Here is a 15,851-nt window from a genome sequence, read left to right on the forward strand (position 1 = left end):
CTGCATTCTACAGGGTGCTCATTATAAGCAGTCAGAAGCACCCTCTGCAAAGCTCATGTTGCAGTTTTGATCCATTAAACATATTATTGTTCACACTGGCTGACTGTAATCCTTACCTGTTCTACAAATAAGTCTTACCCCCTTGGAGCGTATGTTGGTTACAGCTACGTCACACCCTGCCTTGCCACAGAAGGTACTTATAAGAGATGTAGAGCACTACAGTAGGTCATCATCATCAGACAAGGTGTTCATCTCTAATTCTCTGAACCTTCCAAGAGGTTACTAGACATTTTAACAGAGAAGTGGCATGGCTCTTCAAGCTGCTATTCAGAATTTAAGACCAAGATTCTGAAAGAAAGGTAAAAATGAGCATTGATAACATGAGTTGTTTAACCAGGTATATGGGACGCAAAGCTATTCAATTATTGTCATCCGAAACTCAGTCAGATGACTCTTTATGGTACTCATAAAATGGAGCGAACTGAAAATATTACCACAGTTTGGGAGAAAGGCAGCAAACCTTGTTTTGCCCTAAATAGGTTTCTTTCTGCTTTAATAAATGTGGTAACAGGTGTCTCGGAAAACCTTAAAGGGGTTAAGAAAACCAAGGACAACCAATGCTACTCATAACATGCTTGCTTTTACATGTATTGTATTTAATATTGATAGAAATGTTTTTGATAATATTGTAGTGGACAGGGACTGTTTAGACAAAAATGAATTTATGTTCATTAAACACTTGTGAGCGAGCAATATTGTTTGCTCTGATCTATGCAGTGTTGCTTATATTAAATGTGACTACCCTACTTGGATCAAAAATCATAATCTATTCTGAATGGATAATTTTCTAATTATATGCAAGTACCCTAGGTCTAGGAAATATTACTATAAGCCAATGGTGAATACAAATAACTACTTCCTTACCATGGTCATCCTGCTATGGTATTTTTTTTTTTTTTAATTATTATTAGGAACGGCCTTGTGCTAAAGTAGCTCAAACGACCTTTTGAGAATGTAAAAAAAAAAATAATAAAATAAAGCAATGCCTGCCAATGTAATAGATAAAACATGGAAGCATTTCAGATACTAAAAATGAAATTTTAGTTTAAAAAAAATATATGCTGCTTAAAAAGGCTGCAAACATCACTACATCATAATAAAATAAGGCTAACTTTGTAAATCGCAATGACAACGTAAACATTGACTTGGACTAAAAATGTACTGTACCAGAAACCCTCACCACATAAAAAATAATCGTATCTCCAAATGCTGACGGTTTCCACACTGTGGCCAAGTGTTCCTTCCCCCAATGATACAACAGTAGTAGAACAGATTAATCTCCAACATAGAAGGCATGGCAGATCTAGGTTATGCCTGTATCTGACCACTCACTGTCTGATCAAAGTGAGAAAGCCAGATTTTACACACACACGCAAATAGTATGTTGGTGCTGGAGTTGTTCTTGTTGCAATTAGAACATGTATTCACCTTATTTCATCCACAAAGAAGCAACTACTCAACCTGGGGAATTTCAGTTACATTATTTAAGATATCTGTTCGAATGTTTCTCTTTAGAATGATTCCATGGTACAACCAAACAAGGCACCATCAACAGCTCAACTCCCTCACACGTCACACACGTCTAAGAAATGAAAAAAAACTTTGAGGTGTAAGAGCTGACCCCGCCCCTGCTACAACACGATATGGGCGAGGTCAGACTCCGCGCCTCCTTCACTGGCCCCGTGACGTCACCTCCAGAGCGGTGGTCCCGTGGCTTTGTTAAGGGCAGAAGCGCGCCTGTGCAGTTCAGTTCTTTGTGTGGAGGAAGTGAGTGCTGTTTCGTGTCTGCAGTTTGTAGTATTGCATCCACACCGTTATCACTGCGCCGAATTTGCTTTAAATATGAGTGCCATTGTCTACTCTCACAGAAACCAGGTAAGAAAATACTTGTGTGTTTTTAATTAAGCATTACGTGGGTAAATGAATCATTAAATTGAGGTTTTCCGGCCGTGCTTTTAGAAATGGATTATTATCTGCTAGTAAATGAGATCCAAGTCATGATTGTTGCACTGATGTGATGGCATGACTGTAAACCTGTGTGTGGCCTAGTCGTTAAACAGTAAGGCTTAAGTCGGAAGATGCTTCTGATTATAGGCTCGCTGCGTTGCTTTGTGTAGCCTACATTTGATGCTGCAAAAGCCGAACCCTTACTTTGTAACTTTATAATATTAAATTGCTCGGTTCTTTCGTGTTAATGAACATTTTGAAACACATAATTTTTTGCAGTTTTGGAGACCGCCTTTCGTAGGCCTACCCTAGTTTTGCTTGTTGAGGATGGAAGGGAAGGCGGTGCTACAACGTGGGGATGCAAATTTATTCGCTCATCGTATTTTCCAACACATTTAACTTAACCCATAACTAGAAGTGTCAATAGTGCTACATTCAGATTGCTTATTGCTGTAGTTGAACCGCTGAACCCAGGGTAGAGTATGCAATGGACAGAGGGTGCTTCTACTGACAATGTCTCTTCCCTCATAATGTAATTACAGCACTAGGTGCATTTCGTTTGTTCAGTACAGGTGCAACCAGGATATTGTGACACATTTAAGTGCACACCTCTCCTCCACATGTCTCAACTGGGTTTTGTTTTGTTTTTTTTTTTTCAAAACAGTGGTTCCAGCAACCCTGGTTTAGTCCTTGCTCTTGCTAGGTCATTCTGTGAATACAATAAGGTCATTTTTGTTGTACTGTACTAGTATTTTGTGGGATAACTCCCAACAAAGTAGTGTCAAGAATAGGTATTTTGTATGTTTATACAATTTTGCTTTAGTAAATATGTATTACTGTATTGATAGAATATCAATAGGCTTTGTGTACTAGTTTCCTGTGGAAGGATAGGCTACATGAAACCTTCATAATTGTCTGATCTGATAAGTGGCAGTACAACTTGGTGGTTGTCAAGTTTTAAGTGTAAACCGAGGATGTTATATTTCAGTAGAACAGTCTTATGGTTGTTTGCCTTTCTGTTTCAGTGGTATGGTTTGCATATTTTCTGTGAGTCTGGTTTGTTTAACTACAATATAGAAGTCTGGCTTGAAAGTACTAGTTACAGTGGCTTGCATACTTGTAATGAAATGACTAAGGCGAATTAACTTTGTGTGGAACTATATTTATAAGTTACTTCAGAAACAGATTTGAATGCATCCAGTTGGGCAAGGTTTGTTAAACTGTTTATGCAGTCAGAAGTGCGTTCACTTTCTTTGCATAAAAAGCATGTCTAGAGAAATGTATGTGTTTGCTTATCCGCACCCTCTGTTGTATAGAATTTCCTTGGCAGGCATTCTAGGCAGAAGAAACCTGGCAAAGTTACCTGTAAAACAAGCCATTGAATCATGTACTGATCCAAGTTACACATTGGAAGATATTATTAAACGACATCTCATTTTTTAAACTAACTTGCTCAGAATTTAGTGTAGCTGTCTTCGTACAGTGTACCTTGATGGCGTTTAACATAGAGAAAGAAACATGATTGGAATCTGATCAGGAGGGGCTGTCGGTCCACCACCTCTTTGACTGTTACATTGTAATCTCTTTCATGATACTGCCCTGAATCCTGCGTTTAGACTTTACAGGGAATGTGTGCTACTAACATGCATTATATATCACCACCATGGCATTGACCAAAAGCCCTACAGCATCGTAAAATTTCATCTTTCCTAATTCAACCATTGAATGCATATAATGGGAAAAGTAAAACAAAACATCTGATTCTAATAAAACAAAATTGTCTTCAGCTGTTAACTTCTAGCAGTTGCATAACCTGTAAAAGCAAAGCCAACAAACTACTATAGTGCTTGTGTTCTCCCACGTCCCAACACTGAGTCATACACTGTACCAGGACAAGGAGGCACTATCTAGCTTTTAATCTGGCTTGAAGATAGGTCGACACTATTGGTATTTTTTGAGATTCCCCTTTCTATATAATGCTTCCGAACATTTCTCAAACCTGGAATATGTAGTTTTTAGTGGAATACTGTACAATGTTGGTTCCCATCTATACAGCCAGTGGGGAAGCTAGTTTGACATTCTGTACTTGACTTCTGATTTGTGTGAAACAACCCAACCCACGTGGCTGCATTGTCCTTTTCATAAAGATGAGGATGGAGGGAATGAATTTTATTTTCGATGGGTACTTGCTTTACAGCTACGGTAGGCGGAAGGGAATTATTGCTCAGTTTCATGATAATTTAGTTTGGAACTGAATCCTTTGGTCTTCACTGTCTAAACTACCTCAACAAGGGGTGTTGCTATATGATGATAAAAAGATAATCGCAATGTAAATTCTAACGATAATTAAAGCTATTGACGATAGAATAATCACGGTTATTTCTTTATGATTTTGCTCACTGACAGACGCATCAAATGGACAATATGCAGGAGAAACTAGTATAATAGGAATATCCAGTAGATGGCGATTAATGAATATTTTGCCATTTTTATAGAGCCACAAAAAATGTGGAGGTTTAAGAGCGACAAACAAACCTGACTCCTAAAAACGGATATAGTCAGTTATCTGGGATCATTTTGGTTTATATAAAAAAAAAAAAATTGAGACGGTCAGGTTATTGAAGAAAGCGGGCCAATTTGAAAATTGTCAAGCTGTTCTTTCAAAGAGCAGCAATGCGAGTAAGTTCACGCATTTGGATAATGAAGCACTTTTGTAAAGAGGCAACATCGTTTTGTAAATGTTGTGTTATAATTAATCCATCTTTTTTTCAGTTTGGTTTACAATATTGTAAAACATGTTTTTAGCTTAATGGTTTTAAAATTTAAAATCAAAGTAAGATTTGAAAGAATTTAAAGTAAGAATTCTTTTTTTATTATTCTTTGTAAAATATCGTGATAATACCTCACAGAATAGTCTGAATTCATATCTTGACATCCGTACACACAAGGCTACCTTGATTGAAGTATATCCGTGTTGAAATTGATACAAAACTCTCCCTTTTTGCACCATCTTTGTTGTGCTGGATAGCTGTTTGGCTGATGTGCAGTTTTGCTGTGGGAAGATTCACAACTGGCTGGGATTCCACGTCATGTGACTGCTTCATTTCTCCACGCTTGACTGCCTGCAGAAAACACTTAATAGACCCCAAATCATACTCGGCCATGTCCTGCACATTTGTATGTGTTTTTTTTTTATTATTGTTCAATATCAGTTGACACACAGCATTCTCGGCATGTATGCTTGGGTTCATTAGCCAAGGTATTGACTACCTGCTGCTGGCAACTGTGAAGATCACTAATCTTGTAGGATTTTCAAATCAATTTCACATCGGTTACCACATAGTGAATTACCCCTTTGTACATGAATAGGTGCAGAGATACAAATATCCTCTCAAAGTTAATATTTATGTTCTTGACCAGTGATCCAGTAGGTGACGATTTAAGCCTTCACGTCATGCAAAATGAGCCAAGACTCTTTGCATTCCTGCACAGTTTAAAAAATGTCTTGTTTATCAACTGATCACAGTATCCAAGTACATATCTTGCCTTTTCAAATCTCCACTCACGCTAAAATATAACTGTGTAGACCATTAATACATTATTGAAATTGTTGCTGTATTTAGCAATTTCAAGTGATTCTATATACAGTGTGTGCTTCTGGTCAAAGAAAGTAGGTTTAAAGGTGTGTTTTTTTTAAGTGGTATTTGTAATGTTTATGTAAGTCTTATTGATCAGAAAAAGACTGATTCCATGGCAAATCCTAGTATTGCCCTTTTTTATTGCAGTCTAACAGCTGTTGATGCAACCAGTTTAGATCTGATTTATCACTTCTGACTGGCACAGCATATGGAAGTTAAACATTTGACATTTGCAACATGTGATCTCAAAATACTTGGACAGGCTACTGCCACTGTGACTCTGGTTCTAGATGCAGGGATGTGGTGACTCTCATTTTACAAGCAGGCAGGATTGGGGATGGGTTGGTATACTGGTTTTTCGGTTTACCGTGGTTTAGATACATTACGGTATTGATACCGTTCCTTTTACTCTACACTGCAATTGTCATACTTACTTTATACAAAGGTTAACACATTGTTCAACTGCAAACATGCTTCTGAATCAAGCAATGATACTTGCAGCCTTAGCAAAGTGTCTGAAGATCTTTTTGTGAACTGATACTGTATTTTGATAATGATTTTGAAGGAAACTTGACAAAGAAGATACGTTTCAACTGTTGCATTCTGTTACCCAGAGCTTGCTGTGCCGGCTGCTCTTGGCTGGTGTCTTTCTGACGTCGCACACAGCTTTTAGAGAAACACCTTCTCCAAACCTTGCAGTGCAGCACAGATTTTCAGCGCCCTATATTTACATTTGTCTGGATTATCAACCTATACAGAGTCGGTTTGATGTAATTGATTAACGTTAACTTTATTGTAACATTTTATACATCACAGATTTAGTACATTGTTTTAAATTGATTGATTTAATACAGCATGGACAAGCCTGTGCTATAAAAACACGACCATTAAAATTAGTAGACAAGTAACTGGAGGCGGATAGCCTACTTATTATCAAAGCAGTTTTGTTTAAACAAATTAGAGTATTCTGATTTTCTTAGCTAAGTGGACGTGTGGTGTGTGTGTGTTTTTTGTTGTTTTTTGTAATCTATTGTGTTGCTATACATTTTATTTATCCGGTGCAAAAATTAAATAACTTCTCTGCTCATAAATACTAACTTGTATTGGTACATGTTTGTGTTTTAAGCCATCAGACTGATCATTTCCTAATTCTGTTTACCATTAGCAGCACCACATCATTTTGAGCAAGTAGATATTAATACTGTTGTAGTATAACAGTGTACAAAAAAAATACAAAATACCAAATTAAATCATTCCGTGAAAGGAAGTGTGATTTGTTTGTTTTATTTTTGTGAATTACAGTAATTTAAGTGATTTTACATTTATATTTAACGATTATCATACTGTGCAAATGATATACCGTCCTATCCCTAGGCAGGGTCTCTGGAACCACACAGCAGGCGTAGCATTTATTTGTTAGAGGAAGTGAGCACTCTGGCAGTAAGTCTCGTCTCATTGTAAGGTTTCTTCACTCTGCTACAGGATAGTTTGAAGATCACATAAGATTTTGGTAGGAAATCTAAAATTTGAAGACCTAAATAAATGTTTAGGCAATTTAGTCTAGTGGGTGATTTTACAAGATTAACCTTTTGTTTTCTGTGTCTTGTAATGCATGTTTTTTTTGTTCTTCCAGGTTATAATGCGGGATTATCGCAGAAGAACCTCTTTTCTATAGCCACTGTGCTCCTAAAGACTTGATTACATCCGCTTTAAGCCTGATAGTTTGTATTGGCACCACCGCTGCCTGATTTAGGGGACACATTGTCAGACAACACTTCTTCTCACTCCTTTCTCTAAAAAAAAAAAAGATTCAGGATCCTGGTCTAAGTGCCTTGGGTTTTTCTTGGCTTTTCTCCACCTGTCACCAAACCTGTGTTGTCGTTGAATCCTTTTTTTAGGTAAGGCAGTAAATAAATAATGCAGTACTTCATACATTTTGCTTATGTTTTTTGCATTTGCTAACTTGCATTTATCAACTTGTAAATATCAATGTCCCAGAAATAAATTTGCTTCCTTATTTTTTTTCATCCAAGGTTTTTAAAGAGTTAACAAAATGATTCCCAACGGATATTTAAATTTTGAAGATGAAAGTTTCCTTGATTCGACAGTTGCCAAAATGAATGCTCTCCGCAAGAGTGGACAGTTCTGTGACGTCAGACTTCAAGTGGGTACCATATATGGTCTAGTTTTATCATTTACAGTTAATAAAATTGACTTGTACTTTGACAAGACCCTGTAAAAACGTTTTGTATTAAAAAAAACTAAACATTTTTTCTGGGAGAATAGGGGGGGTTGTCTTGACATGAAACCTGTTGTGAAATTGATTATTCTGGTCCCAGGTCTGTGGGCACGAACTCATGGCTCACCGTGCTGTCCTCGCTTGCTGCAGCCCGTACCTTTTTGAAATCTTCAACAGCGACCTTGACTCCCAAGGGGTCTTCCATGTGAAGTTAGATGACCTGAACCCTGAGGCAGTTGAAATATTGCTGAACTATGCCTACACTGCGCAGTAAGCTTTGTATATAAAAAAAAATTACATGGGTGCCATACACCTTCCTTGTTTAGTAAAAGGGTTATTAGTACAAATATCTGCAAGTACGGCTTTTCTTTTGGTTAGGGATGGCCATCCATCAGAATGATATGTAATGAAATTTGATTACTTTAAGCTGTTGTGTTCTGGTTTATCTGCTGGCTATCGCCCCAGAATATTTTGTATAGTCATTTTCTGTTGGTTCTTCTGACTAATTGTATTTTAACCCACATTGGGCCATGGTCAGCCTGTCCATGCAAAGTCCATTGCTCTGTTTGTAGACAACAGTTTTTCACTGTTACTGGATACTTTAGTTCTCTTGGGGTAGGTGGCCTGACAGAGAGGTGAACAGTATGTTGGACACATGGAGGCTGACTTACTTTTTGTCATTAACAGGCTGAAAGCTGATCAGGAACTGGTTAAAGATGTATACTCTGCATCAAAGAAGCTAAAGATGGACAGAGTAAAACAGGCATGTTCTAGGATTTCACTGTTACTTTCCATTTAATATTCCTAACATGCATAATAAAATTAAGAGCACTTCTAGTTTCTTTTAAATTGTTTGTATTGGGTTAACCTAATGCTTACATTTGTTAAAAAAAAAAAAAAAAAGCAAAAAAAACTGCTACAACAAAACAAAAAAAAAACGATAAGCTACTGTGGGAAATATCTATTTTACTGATCTGCAAATACTCACACTATTTTTTTTTTTCTTGCCTAGATATGTGGTGATTATTTATTGTCAAAGATGGACAGCCAGAGTTGCATCACTTATCGTAACTTTGCAAGTTGCATGAGAGATGGACGCCTCTTGGAAAAGATTGATTCATACATCCAGGAACACCTGTTGGAGGTCTCTGAGCAGGATGACTTTCTCAAACTCCCCCGACTGAAGGTGGGTTTTCTGGATGCTGGTAGCATTTAGACAAAACTCTTTGGAGTGATTTTTATTGCCTAATACATCCATGCAATGGTCTTTGCTAATGTGGCTTGTGGTATGGCTCGTATAAAATTGTTTAATCTCCTAGCTAGTTTTGAAGTAGGGGGTTTTACCTTTTTGAAATGGTAAAGATTAGTTTAGATTTTCTATACAACTCTGATATAGGTACAATTTTATTTTGGGTTACTCTCTGTCTGTAAACGTTCCTCTTTTTCATTGCAGCTAGAGGTAATGCTTGAAGACAATGCCAGTCTGCCTAGTAATGGTAAACTGTACTCCAAGGTAATCGGCTGGGTGCAGCGCAGCATCTGGGAGAACGGAGAACATCTGGAGAGTCTGATGGAGGAGGTCAGTTTAATATACTGTGTGTCAAGTCGTATGTCATTTTAACAACTTTGTTTGAGGGTTGGTTCTGTTTTGGCACTGTTTTTGTTTTGTTTGTTTCTTTTAAGCATTGGCCCTAAAGAATTTTAATTTTGCAGTAGGTGTCCCTAAACTGAAAATCCTGTGGGGTTTTCCAGGTGAGCAGAATATACCTGTTCAGTCTGTGGCTAATTTTTTTTTTTTGTCTTGACTTGCTGCTTCACAACGTGCTTCAATTTTAACATTTCTTTGTATGAGTAGTTGATGCAATAACAACACCGAGGGGAAAGGTTAATATTCCTAACGTTGCGTTCTTCACTGGTACAATTTTAGAATTTTTATTCCTCAAGTAGGTACAATTCTAATGGCTATTCCTCCGCATTGATTTATCTTTCCCTAGGTTTAGTAACCAAACCACTGCAGGATTTGCAAGACTGAAGAAAGCAAGAAAGAATCCTCCGGGTAATGAGTCATAAAGAAGCAGCTTCAGTCCTGCCCCACAACAAAAACAACTCGGCAGTCCCATGTGTTGCCAGAAAAAGATGAAACTAATCGTATTTACTCCTTACAGCATTAGTAGGAGGCTAATGAAATATCTACTGCTGGAAAAGCTTGCTTTTTACCTGCCATGTATACATCTTTTAATGTGGCACAAATATTATAAAACTGGCACTTGCGACAATGAACATTGCTACAGTATTTGTTACGTTTTGCTAGTCCTTAAACGAGTGTTCTATTTGTATGTAGTGAATGGAACCATTGCAAGTGCTGCTGCTTCTCACCCGCACACGATTGACCTGCATTGTTTGTTCGTTGTGATATTTTTTTTATTTGATACTCTTAGTGCAAATGAGGATGTTTGCAGGAAGTGTTTCTCTTGACGTTAGAAGCAGTATGTTCATTTGGAGTAGCACTGGATAAAACAAACTTTTTTTTTTTTTTTTTTTTTTTTTGCAAAAATGCAGCACAGTGCATCTCTTTACAGCAACATGAAACTAAACAGTCTTTACGGCTGGTTGTTGGTTAATAACAGCTGTGTTCAGCGCATCAAACATATTGTCTTATAAATGCATCTGTATTGGAGTATTTTTTGTAATTTCCGGATTTCTGAAATATGTATGTAGACTGTTTGTTATCCAAAGCTTAACTGATAAATTTCTCCAAACTATGTATTTAAATGTTGGGTAAGCCTTGTTTCTGACTCTTTGTGAACAGTGGGGTCGACGGGGGTCGGCGTATCAACCACTGATGTGCAGTTCTCTGTTGTGCAGTCTCTAATCCTAATTAAATGAGTGTGGTGGGGGGAATTGAGCGGGTGGTCTGCTTTTGGTCTATAGTAGGGTTGTACATTTGTGGTAATGTTTGTGAATTGATTCTCAACAGTAGAGGTGGTTAGTAATGCATTAGATGGATCTTAATGAAATTGTAATAGACTTGTTGTCTGAAGCACCGTTTTGTTGTGGTTGTATGCTGCCTGACTTGCTGAGACAGACGTCTGGAAAAACTGGATTTCCAGAGCAGTACCCCCCCCCCCAAAAGATTTCTTTCTTTTTTTTTTTTTTTTTTTTTTTTTTTTTTTTTTTTTTTAAAAGACCCCTTTCTCCATCAGCTTGTGGCCACACCTGCACACTCAGCTGTGTAGAACACTGCGTTTGTTCCTCTGGTTTCTGTTATGGAGACAGCCACATGGGTCTTCTGTTGCTGTTTTGCAGGTTCAAACGCTGTACTACTCAGCGGATCACAAACTGCTTGATGGGAATCTGCTTGACGGACAGACTGAGGTGTTTGGCAATGATGACCACATCCAGTTTGTTCAGGTACAGAACCCACACAATCTGGACGGAGGTTAAAGTGGCCTTTTATAGTACACCTAAAGTCTGTGGCTTCAAGCTATAATCTTTTCAGAGTGTTTGTTTGATTTGGGTATTATACAAGTGTTTAACAGCCCTAACGAGGATAATTCAGAGTAACCCATTGACTACATGTATTCTCTGTCTACATGATAAATGTGAGTTAGTTTATATAGATGGACGAGAGAATAAACAACATTTTGTTTTTGGAATGGCAACCTAGAATTTCTATCCAGTCTTAACCTTGCTGTCAGATACAGCCATGAAACATTGCGAAAATTCCCCCTCAAGTGCTTAAGAGCTCAAATTTAAGAAAAGAAAGGTACATTTATCAAGCCAATTTTGCAGCTTTTCTTGTAAGAAGCCTAGGTGTGCTATAACAGGCAAACTGCGCTGTGTGAGGTTTGTGGGTAGATGTGTCTCGCTTGGGTCTACAGCTGGATTGTAGTCTCCTGGAGGAGGTGGATTAGGGATGCTGTCACTAGCTAGGTTTCTGTAGCTCCCCTTTGGTTTTGCAGAAGAAGCCTCTTCGCGAGAATGACCATAGGCAGATGAGCAACAGCTCCTCTGGAAGTCTTTCTCAAAGTGCTGCGATGCAGCTGTGCAAGCACGAGTGGAAATACATTGCCTCAGAGAAGACAACAAGTAAGTAGTTTTTTAATAATTTTAAAAAACTTGTCGACAGCTGCACCCCCCCTTAGTTTTGGAATTAGTTTAATATTAACCACATCCCACTCCCACCAGACAACACCTACCTGTGCCTGGCTGTCCTGAATGGAGTGCTCTCTGTGATCTTCCTGCATGGCCGCAACAGCCCCCAGAGCTCCCCATCCTGCACCCCCTGTCTGATGAAGAGCATGAGCTTCGAGGTGCAGCTCGAGGAGCTGGAGGAGAAGTTGTTGTCGCCCATGCAGTATGCTCGCTCGGGGCTCGGGACTTCAGAGCTCAACGGCAAGCTGATTGCAGCAGGTAACCTTTGATGATTCCTCTTTATCAGGTTTATGTAACGTTTAAGGACAGTTTTAAACCTTTGCAGTCCATTTATTCGGCGCTTGTTAGGCGTATCGGGTCCAATTTTTTTCACACACTGTTTATTTTACACGTGCTGTTTCAATTTTTTTTTTTTTTCAACGTAAAACAGGTTTAAAAGGTATTGAATCACAAAGATACTCGGTACTGTATCTACAGCCAAGCCCCACCCCTTGTTCACTGTATTTCACATACCTCTTTTTAGACGTGCATACTGATAAATCCTCTCCAGATCACTCGTTTTATCTCCAAACTCAGTAATGCGATCCAAGTTAATATTTTATTACTATAACGTCTCAAAGCTCTGCAAATGTCTGATTCTTTGAGCGCTGGATGCAGTAGCAGCTATCTCCTTTGTTATCTCTAGTGCATGGGGCTGTGAGATACGCCCCCTTTTTCGGTTTCATTTGGCTCTTGCAGGTCTCACTCGGCCATTGAAAGGTTTTCTCTTTTTTTCTGGAGAAAAAACGACTAGTACCTAGAACCTGTTTTTTTTTTTTTTTTTTTTTTTTTTTTTTTTTTGTCAGACCTGGTCCAACATAGGACCGCAAAGGGTTAACACTGCCCCACCATCAAAAAAACACTTGCATGGAGAGTTGGGGCTTAACCTAAGTGGCAATGACTCGAGAGTAGAAACAATGGCTTAATTAGGGTGAGATATCAAACATGCTTTTTTGCTTCAGCCCTAACCAGCTTCTTTTTCTTCTCAGGAGGTTACAACCGTGAGGAGTGCCTTCGCACAGTGGAATGCTATGATCCCAAGAAAGACTGCTGGACTTTCACTGCTCCGATGAGGACACCCAGAGCGCGCTTCCAGATGGCAGTGTTAATGGTATGTCTCTGCAACCGTCAACAAGCACAGGCGCTGTCAGATAAAATGTAAAATCTGCCACTACCAGCCATCCTTGCTTCTTGCAGAGAAACGGTCTGCAAAGTGAGTTGCTGACTAACATGTATCTGCTTTTGTTGGCAAGGTCTAGTCATGTTTCTTCTGGTGGCTTTTAATATTGACTATTTCTGTGACCCTTTAGTGTCTGAAAAGGACATCTGATTTTACAGCAGTGTTTGTAGGGTTCCATTTCCAAATATACTCTTCTTTTTTCACGCAGGGTCGGCTGTATGTGATGGGTGGGTCAAACGGACACTCCGATGAACTGAGCTGTGGAGAGACATATGATCCAAATGCTGATGACTGGATTCAGGTGCCAGAGTTACGTACAAACCGCTGCAATGCAGGTATGTTTGAATTGACCACAGTAGGTCTAAAGTTGTTTGCCTCCCTCCTGTGGATTTCCGACAAGCATACAAACAAAATACTTGCAGTTGTGAATGAGATTCTACCAATTTCATGAGACCTTTTGTTTGCTTTTTAGGTGTTTGCTCGTTAAACAATAAATTGTACATTGTGGGTGGATCAGATCCATATGGACAGAAAGGCCTGAAAAACTGTGATGCTTTTGACCCAGTTGCTAAATCCTGGACAAACTGTGCTCCTCTTAACATACGTAAGTAAGGGAAATAAATGTAAAAATTTGTACATGCTTTAAAGTAGTCTTGATTTACGTATTCAAGGCCTTTTTAATAGTTAAATACAATGATAGGACATGTTTTAGTTGTAGAGGACATTGGCACCCTTTTATCCCCCATTTAGTGTTTATAAAAATAAAATTGTTTCAATGCAGGGAGACACCAGGCAGCAGTGTGTGAGCTGAATAACTTCATGTATGCCATCGGCGGTGCAGAGTCCTGGAACTGTCTCAACACAGTGGAGCGCTACAACCCTGAGAACAACACTTGGACGCTCATCACTCCCATGAATGTTGCTCGCCGTGGAGCAGGAGTTGCCGTCTACGAGGGTGAGTTCTGACCTACCTTTTTTCTTTTCTTCGTTAATCGGACTAATTATTTAATTGTTTTGATTGGCTATGCAGATACAGAGCAAGCTGGATGGCATAGACACTACATGCTAGAGTGAATGACACTAAAATGATGCCAGTAAAACAAGAGTACCAAGCTTTGAATCAATCCCAATGTCTCTAATAGAGAAGTACTGTTAACATTTAGGCTTATGCAGGTTTAATCTTCATTCAGTCACTAGTCCTCTTATTACATGACATCGTTTAAATCTGCACCTAGGAAACCTAATTGAGATCTGGTTTAAACTATTGTGTGATGTTCTGTTTGCAGGGAAGTTGTTTGTGGTTGGTGGGTTTGATGGCTCTCGTGCCCTGAGATGTGTGGAGGTGTACGACCCGGCCAAGAATGAGTGGAAGATGCTGGGCAGCATGACTTCAGCTCGGAGCAACGCTGGTGTGGCTGTGCTGGAGAGGCTCATCCTGGCAGTGGGAGGCTTTGATGGCAATGAGTTCCTGAACACCGTTGAAGTGTATAACCCCGAGACCAATGAGTGGAGTCCTTTTGCCAAAACTTTCAACTTCAACTGAATATTTGCAGAACCTATTTCAAACTAACGGGCTTGGCGATGTAATTATGTTTTAGTGGAGCTATACATGTGAGCTGGGTTGGGAGGGGAGTTAGAATCTTATCTTCAGTAGTGGGAGGTTGCTGATGGCAACATAAAGCTTTTGCATATTGCATACAATATTTTTTGCTGTAAAACATTTGTTTTTTCCCCTCAGTCGAGGTGAATTGTGGGGTAAAGGATTTTTTTTTTTAATTTTGAAACAGGTCACACACTTCATGCAGGTTTGCACAGTGGTTCATGTTATTAGAAAACGTAATAAATATTGATTTGAGGGGAAGGCTGGGGTAACTTAAGTAGAGATATTTTGGGGGGTGGTCTGCAATAAGAAGCCTTATTCAGAGAAATGAGATATAATTGTGGATTCTGCCACTTTTAAAGTTAAAAGCTCAAATGCTTGCCAATAAAGTGGTATCTTTTTTTGATGGCTTTTTTGATATATATTTTTGTTTTAAACTATACACTGCTGAGCAAGTTACCAATAGATTTAAAACAAGTAGCAGGCGCGAATATTTTGAAGCATTTAAATGAAACGGTAAGAAGGAAGTGGCATTCGCTTGCACTCCTGAGCTTTTGCTTCTGCTGCTTCAGAGAAAAGTACTTTAGTATTGACATTACACAGATTCTTCATTTTGGTTTCAGTTGATTTTCTGAATGTTGAAAATGTACTTTTGACATGGTATTTTAAAGATTTTTTTTCTCTGGTTTTGAATTTCTAGAATAAATTTTAGATGTGAATTGTTACAAGCTGATAACATTTGTAAAACTAATAAACTCATTTCAACCCAGATGAGGAGGGTGTTCAGTTTTTTTTTTTTTTTTAAACCAAGTTCCTAAGGTGCTATAAACTCTTATTCTTGCATGTCCATTGTTTTTGTGTAACAGAAGGACATTATCCTAAGGACTGTCTCTAATGCTGGTTGTGATTAATGTTGTAATTGTAAAATAACTAATTGCTATGAAAGTGTAAAGTAAGAGTTAGATCGGTGACCACTGCTGTAACTTTTTTTTT

General features: G+C 38.5%; 1 protein-coding gene across 1 annotated transcript; it reads left to right on the top strand.

Annotated features, from left to right (window-relative positions):
• Positions 1 to 1,784: 1,784 nt before the first annotated feature.
• LOC121326745 (influenza virus NS1A-binding protein homolog A-like) lies at positions 1,785 to 15,627 on the top strand. Its single transcript, XM_041270192.1, has 15 exons — positions 1,785 to 1,935; positions 7,279 to 7,543; positions 7,679 to 7,809; positions 7,985 to 8,154; positions 8,572 to 8,647; positions 8,897 to 9,070; positions 9,338 to 9,463; positions 11,191 to 11,295; positions 11,847 to 11,973; positions 12,073 to 12,297; positions 13,068 to 13,189; positions 13,467 to 13,593; positions 13,731 to 13,862; positions 14,040 to 14,213; positions 14,545 to 15,627. The coding sequence occupies exons 3-15, from the start codon at positions 7,699 to 7,701 to the stop codon at positions 14,799 to 14,801; spliced, it is 1,926 nt and encodes a 641-aa protein (XP_041126126.1). The 5' UTR covers positions 1,785 to 1,935; positions 7,279 to 7,543; positions 7,679 to 7,698; the 3' UTR covers positions 14,802 to 15,627.
• The last annotated feature ends 224 nt before the right edge of the window (positions 15,628 to 15,851 follow it).

The sequence above is a fragment of the Polyodon spathula genome, chromosome 14, assembly GCF_017654505.1.
Source record: "Polyodon spathula isolate WHYD16114869_AA chromosome 14, ASM1765450v1, whole genome shotgun sequence".
Lineage (NCBI taxonomy): Eukaryota > Metazoa > Chordata > Actinopteri > Acipenseriformes > Polyodontidae > Polyodon > Polyodon spathula.

What these genes read in the sequence shown, in the direction of transcription:
- LOC121326745 (XM_041270192.1), top strand. Translation starts at nt 7,699, where the DNA reads ATGATTCCCAACGGATATTTAAATTTTGAAGATGAAAGTTTCCTTGAT. An exon ending in CGGCAAGCTGATTGCAGCAG is followed by an intron (nt 12,298 to 13,067) that starts GTAACCTTTGAT and finishes TTTTCTTCTCAG; the next exon opens with GAGGTTACAACCGTGAGGAG. An exon ending in TCCAGATGGCAGTGTTAATG is followed by an intron (nt 13,190 to 13,466) that starts GTATGTCTCTGC and finishes TTTTTCACGCAG; the next exon opens with GGTCGGCTGTATGTGATGGG.